Source organism: Olea europaea, chromosome 4, assembly GCF_002742605.1.
Source record: "Olea europaea var. sylvestris chromosome 4, O_europaea_v1, whole genome shotgun sequence".
NCBI classification, from domain to species: domain Eukaryota; kingdom Viridiplantae; phylum Streptophyta; class Magnoliopsida; order Lamiales; family Oleaceae; genus Olea; species Olea europaea.
The window spans coordinates 14180111-14186842 of record NC_036240.1 but is presented as its reverse complement, the minus strand read 5'-3'; the positions used below and the strand labels follow the sequence as shown (position 1 = coordinate 14186842).

The 6732-nt window shown below is 36.8% G+C and overlaps 2 protein-coding genes across 2 annotated transcripts; one reads left to right on the top strand and one right to left on the bottom strand.

Moving 5' to 3' along the window:
• Nucleotides 1-2: 2 nt before the first annotated feature.
• On the top strand, nucleotides 3-1885 carry LOC111393069 (pentatricopeptide repeat-containing protein At3g23020; the record flags this gene model as incomplete). Its single annotated transcript, XM_023018470.1, has 1 exon — nucleotides 3-1885. A coding segment is annotated over one exon (1671 nt), but the record flags the coding sequence as incomplete, so codon positions are not given.
• Nucleotides 1886-3093: 1208 nt separating this feature from the next.
• On the bottom strand, nucleotides 3094-4794 carry LOC111393712 (CBL-interacting serine/threonine-protein kinase 7-like). Its single transcript, XM_023019383.1, has one exon. The coding sequence runs from the start codon at nucleotides 4678-4680 to the stop codon at nucleotides 3334-3336; it is 1347 nt and encodes a 448-aa protein (XP_022875151.1). The 5' UTR covers nucleotides 4681-4794; the 3' UTR covers nucleotides 3094-3333.
• Nucleotides 4795-6732: the final 1938 nt, after the last annotated feature.

The following is a 6732-nucleotide window of genomic DNA, read 5'->3' as shown; positions in this document are numbered from 1 at the left end:
GTGATTCTGGGGCAAATGTTCGATTGAGCGCCTATACTTACAACACCTTGATTGACACATATGGGAAAGCTGGGCAAGTGAAAGAAGCTTGTCGAACTTTTGAAGAAATGCTCAAAAGGGGAATTTTGCCAACCACGGTGACTTTTAATACCATGATACACATGTATGGCAACAATTGCCAGCTTGATGAAGTTGATTCGTTGATGAAAAAAATGGAAAAATTCAAGTGCTCCCCTGATACTCGAACTTACAATATTCTCATTTCCCTACACGCGAAGTATAATAATATAGAAATGTCAGCAAAGTATTTGAAGAAGATGAAGGATGCTTCTCTTGAACCTGATGCTGTCAGTTACCGTACCCTCTTGTATGCATTCTCGATAAGGCATATGGTTGGTGAAGCAGAAGAGCTGATTTCAGAGATGGATGAAAGAGGGTTGGAGATTGATGAATTTACCCAATCGTCTTTGACTAGAATGTATATAGAAGCTGGGATGTTGGAAAGCTCATGGTCATGGTTCGAGAGATTTCATCTTGCAGGAAATATGACTTCCGAGTGCTACTCTGCCAACATTGATGCTTTTGGGGAAAGAGGGCATATTTTGGAAGCCGAAAAAGTTTTCAGTTGTTGCTTAGAAGCAAAAAAGATGTCTGTCCTTGTTTTCAATGTGATGATCAAAGCTTATGGCATCAGCAAGAGATTTGACCAGGCATGCTGCATCTTTGATAGAATGGAGAAACATAGTATAGTTCCTGATAAATGCAGCTATAATTCACTTGTGCAAATGCTAGCTGGTGCAGACTTGCCAGAAAAGGCAAAATTTTATGTCAGGAAAATGCAGGCGGCTGGATTGGTGACTGATTGCATTCCGTATAGTGCTGTGATCTCAAGCTACGCAAAATTAGGTAATATGGACGTTGCAGAGGGACTATACAAGGAGATGATTGAGATTGGCTTAAAACCAGATGTTGTTGTTTATGGTGTTCTTCTAAATGCTTTTGCTGATACTGGGAGTGTAAAAGAAGCTATTGGTTATGTAAATACAATGAGAGACCTAGATATACCCATGAATGCTGTTATATGTAAGTCTTTAATCAAGCTTTACACAAAAGTAGGATATCTGAAAGAAGCACATGAAGCATATGTCATGCTTCAATCCTATGAGGAAGGTCTAGATGTATATTCCTCAAATTGTATGATTGATCTCTATAGTGAGCGATCTATGATTTCACAGGCAGAACAGATTTTTGAGAATATGAAGAGAAAAGGTGACGCGAATGAGTTCACCTATGCTATGATGTTGTGTATGTACAAGAGGAACGGAAGGTTTGTGGAAGCGTTTCAGATAGCATGTAAGATGAGAGAACTAGGATTTATGACAGACTTGTTGAGTTATAATCACGTGCTCGGGTTGTATGCATCGGATGGGAGATTTAAAGAGGCAGCAGCCACTTTTGACGAGATGCTGAGATCTGCCGTCCAACCTGATGACTCGACATTCAAATCACTTGGAATTATTCTCTTGAAGTGTGGAGTCCCAAAGGATGCTCTTCGTAAACTTGAACTCACGAGGAAGAAGGATGCTCAGAGCGGCCTGCAAGCATGGAACTCGACCCTTTGTTCTGTGATTGGCATGGACAACGACACTGATGTTTGTGCCAATGATGTCTAGTTACATGCTAACACGAGCTTTTAGTCGTGCATTAGCTTTGCATGCCTTGAATCCTAGGTCCTGAACCATTTAAGCACATGTAATATATTATTAGGAACTTTAGCATAGAGCATGTACTGAGATCAGACGTTTATGAGGATGAAATACTTCAGATTTTCCTCATTTATTTCCATCAATGCCATGGATGAAAATATGCAAACAAATTATTTCAATTACTTAGCTTTTTCATACACAATCCATTCATTCCCTTGGTTGATTCTTATTTCCTTTATTTGGCTTTTACTTCTCCTAATTGTTTTTATTGTGCTCCTTAAGACGGTTTGTANATTCCCTTGGTTGATTCTTATTTCCTTTATTTGGCTTTTACTTCTCCTAATTGTTTTTATTGTGCTCCTTAAGACGGTTTGTATTTAATTGGGCCATTTATCATTGTAATATTGTGTAGAGTTTTTCTCATTTTTCAGTGATTGTTTGATATGCACTCTAAAATCAACGAAGTTGATTATCAACTGATGCGGATTACTTAGAAGGAAAAATCCTAAATCAATTAGGAAACCAAAAAAGAAATAGGGGAGATCTATGAAAATGTGCATAACTTTCAGCTTGTTTGTTAGATTTTTGTCCGTGAGTATAATTTCAAAGCGTATTTTAGTTCTGCACATTATTTTCCGGATGATATTATGACCTCTAGCCAACATTGTCAAACTTTCGAGATCAAATATTGTTGTTTAGGGGTCCATTTTAACTTGTTCTGTTTTATGTTAGTTCTCATCTTCATCTTCATCTTTCATCATTTTTATTTTTATTTTTATTTTATTGTTTGGAAATTTACAGAATTAGAATCTCAATGTGATTAGGATTTGATTTAAGTCTTTAAATACATGTTTACATGCATTTTTCTTGATTAATAAAATATTTCAATTTTTCTCGTTATGAAGTCCAATATTTATCACGTCCGTTCAAGCGAAATTCGAGTATCACCCATTCATGTACATGAATAAGACACTTCTATTATCATTTACGTTTACATCCATACGGCATCCAGATGCTCTAGTGGACATAAACCGTGCCAGCTCTGTATTATTGATCTACTAATTAATTCAGAAATTCAGTCATTAATCCCCGTTTTTAAGTCAAAAATTAGATGAGAATTCGAAATGATTGCACAACCGACCTAAAAGTAACCCAAGACCATAGTTCACATTCAACTCCATCCCTGCGGTTAGAGAGAAAAAAACCTATAGTTGGAGGTCCTAGTATCGAACGAGACCTCCTCGAGAGACTAGCAAAAAGTCACACCTGCAACATACAAATTGACGCACTAACGTTTCTAGTTACGTCCAACCAAACCACAAGTTGTACCAATTTGAAGTGACATTGAAATTTGAAACTAACGATTATGTTTTCCACTCACACATGCTACTAAAGATGTACACCCAAAAGTTAATTCCACAATTTTATGCATACATTATTCGATATAAAGTACCAGACTTTGTCAACACGACATGATCGAGTGGGGGGTTACAGAGCTAACTAAACTGTAGATTTAAGAATCACAATTCCGTTGATACAAAACAGCTAACCTTCCGATCAGCAACGTAATTAAAAAATAAAACAAATAAAATTTTGTGGTCATTCAATAAAGAGAGATTGGAATCCTTCAACTTTGTACATCTTCAGTTTCTACTGTTTTATTCGCGCTGTTAGGAAGTGATTCATTGTGCCATGACAGAACAATATCATTAAGACCTAATTTCAGTTCCTTCCACTGCAAATCCCCACCCCCTCCGCCACCAGCAACCTTCACCTCCACCAACCATAACTCACGCGCCACCTCCCAAATTTCCACCACCAAAAAAACCCTTCCCTTCACCAATCCAATTCCCCCGCCTTTCTGTCTCTCTATTCTGTACCCCAGTCCTGCCCCAATTTTCACCACCGTTTCCTCAATTTCCTCCACCTCTGATATTGAAGTAAATCTCATCTGTTTACATTTCATTTCTGATTCAAATAGCCCCGATAAATCCAACCCAGAAGACATCGAAATTATCTCAAAAGCATTTATTCTAGCCAAGTACTTGAACTCTTGATCCGAAAGTTGATGCTCATGTAAAACCAAAGATTCTTGTGAGAATGACTTGTTGAACCAAGGAAGTTTGATTAACTCTTCCAGACTCAACCTGGTTTTGGGATTGGGATCCAACAAGCGGAATATAACATTCTTTGCGGGTTTTGAAAGCCACGGAGGGAACTCGTAAACGCGATGGTGTATTGCCCGGTACATAGTTGCTAAATTTCTGTCGTCAAAAGGAATGCAACCCACAAGAAATACGTACAAAAGAACTCCACATGACCACGCATCAGCCTTTGATCCATCATATCCTTTGCGATAGACTACTTCCGGCGCGGTGTATGCCGGTGTGCCGCAGGCTGTGTATATTAGGCCGTCTTTTTTCTGCTCCGGCAGCGCGGAGAGTCCAAAATCTGTGATTTTCAGGGACCCTTTGTTGTCAAGGAGTAGATTTTGTGGCTTAATGTCGCGGTGGGCTATGCCGTTTTGGTGGCAGAATATGAGGGCGGAGACAAGCTGGTGGAAGTAGAGTCGTGCGGTGGATTCGGAGAACCTGCGCTGGCGGCTGAGTTTAGCAAAGAGCTCGCCGCCGGGGGCGAGCTCCATGACTAAGTAGATTTTGGTTTTGGTGGCCATGACTTCGTGGAGTTTGAGGATGTTGGGGTGGTGTTCGAGGCGGCGCATGGCTGAGACTTCACGAACTATGCGTGGCTCCATGGCGGCATCCACTGTGGTGGCCTTGTCGATGACCTTGATGGCTACATCTGAATTGTCATCTAATGAAGTCGCATGGTATACTTTTGCAAAGCTACCACGGCCAAGTACGCAGCCAAGTTTGTATTTTTCTAGTATGATTGAGCCACTGCCACCAGATCTGGTGGCTCTTGTGATTTTGGTGGCGGAGGAGGGCGGTGGTGGGGATCTTTTGTGGTCCATGCCACTGTCCCCCGTGGTTGGTGGGGTTGGGGGTGAGTGCGTCTGTCACTGAGGAGTTTTGGGGTCCATGTTCACTGATTTTATAGGGATGAAATTGCTATATTTATTAATTTATTCAACGGCTGGATCTGAAGCTCATAAATTTTTATTAATTTATTCAACGGCTGTCGTGTTTTTAACAATATTTTTTTTCTAACGCTGTTTTGAATAACTATTAATTATATGTTAATTTGGAAATTAGTGGCAGGCGTAATGATTTAACTGAGCAATTAATTAGGTGGAGTGGGCTACCACCTTTACTAAGAAAAAAAAATAGTACTAGGTATTATAATTGGAAATAAAATGATTTTTTTTGTATTTTCAATTTTTGTTCATATTCTTTCTTTAATTGTGTTTAGTCTAATGTATTTCACATGCCAATACTAGATTTATTGGCAGCATGTTGTAACCAAAATTTCTGAAAAAAATATATTGCAATCACGATTTTTTAAAAAAAATTTAATGATCATTAGTAAATTGACTTAAATTACACTTCCTTGTATACTCATAAAATATATTATTTTTTGATATTTCATTTTCTCTTTATGCCCAAATGTGAACCTGCATCAATGAGCCATAAATGATAAAACCTCATTACCATGTCAATTAGGTGCGCCAAGAACCAAAACATAATTATTCCTGGAGCCTTTATATGGCAACAATTACTATTTTTCTCTCACACCATAATTTTAAACTTTTTTCCAATATTGCCCCTATTTTCTTTAGATAAATTTTGATAATTTTTTTAAATTTTTTTTTTTTTTAAATCTTGAGCTCGTGGGCTCGGCTCGTGATTGAACGAGGCCGAGGCCGAGCCGAGCCACCACGATATATATTCACTCCTTTTTAGATAATCTAATTTTTAGATGATTTTATTTAGAAAAAATAACATATAAAATTCTTGATAATACTGAAAGCCCCTAATAGAATTATTTTGATAAGTTGTTTCTTGTTAATTGAATTTATAACATAAAGACGGGAAGATGTTAAATATAAGAAATGAGATATGAGCCAACAAGTGCACATGTGATATTAGTTACGAATAAATTAAGGAAATGACGATTTATGTGGTCAAGACATTTTATGGGACCTTCCATCTTAAGAGTAACGAAAAACAAGTCAAAAGATTAAAATGATTTGTAATTGTTAAATATCTAGCTATTTCAATTTTTGAACAATCTAGCAATTAATAGAAAAAAGTGGTGAAAATGATTCGCGTGACCTACAACAAATTAAATATAATGTTATGAAAAGATTCATGCAATCAACTTCAAATTCGATGAGGGGGGAAAATAGTTAAGCAAAGACTTGGATAACATTGACTACAAATTTAGTGACATTTTAAAGTATTGGTAAAAAAAAATTGATTCCTAAGAGCATAATTTTTAATTTAAAGAGCATTTTGAGGAATTTTCAAAAATGAGAATAAAATGTTTAAGACAAATCCAACTGCACTATTTATAGTTTTCCTCGTTTTGGTTGTTTTTCTGTCTTTTTTTCCTAAAGGAATTATTGATCCACGTCTTCTCTCTTCTTTTAATTGGTATCCCTCAAATAAATGTATAAAAATTGTGAAATACGAAATGAAATTATTAATAGTATTACATAAATAGTGGGTTTGGTTTCCTTAAGGTGGAAAATCAAATTCATATATAATTGACTATCTAAAAAAGATATATAGTTAAGGGAAAATTGCAGTTGATGCTCCAAACCTTTGAAACATTAGCAGACTTTTCTCAAACCTTTCAGTTGTGGTAGCATTACTCCTAACCTTTCCAAACGTTGCAGATGAGGCTCCTTTGGACGATTTCAGTCAAAAATTCCGTTAGTTGATAAAAAATTTGGGCTTTTACCATCTTTAATCAATTATAAAGGGACAATATGGTAACTTTCTATTTACCACTTTAGAAAACATAAATAAAAAACAACAACAAAATAAAAAATAAAAAAAGAAGAAAACAAAATAAAAAGGAAAAAATATTCTTCTCCTTCACCCCACCCCCAACCCCTAAC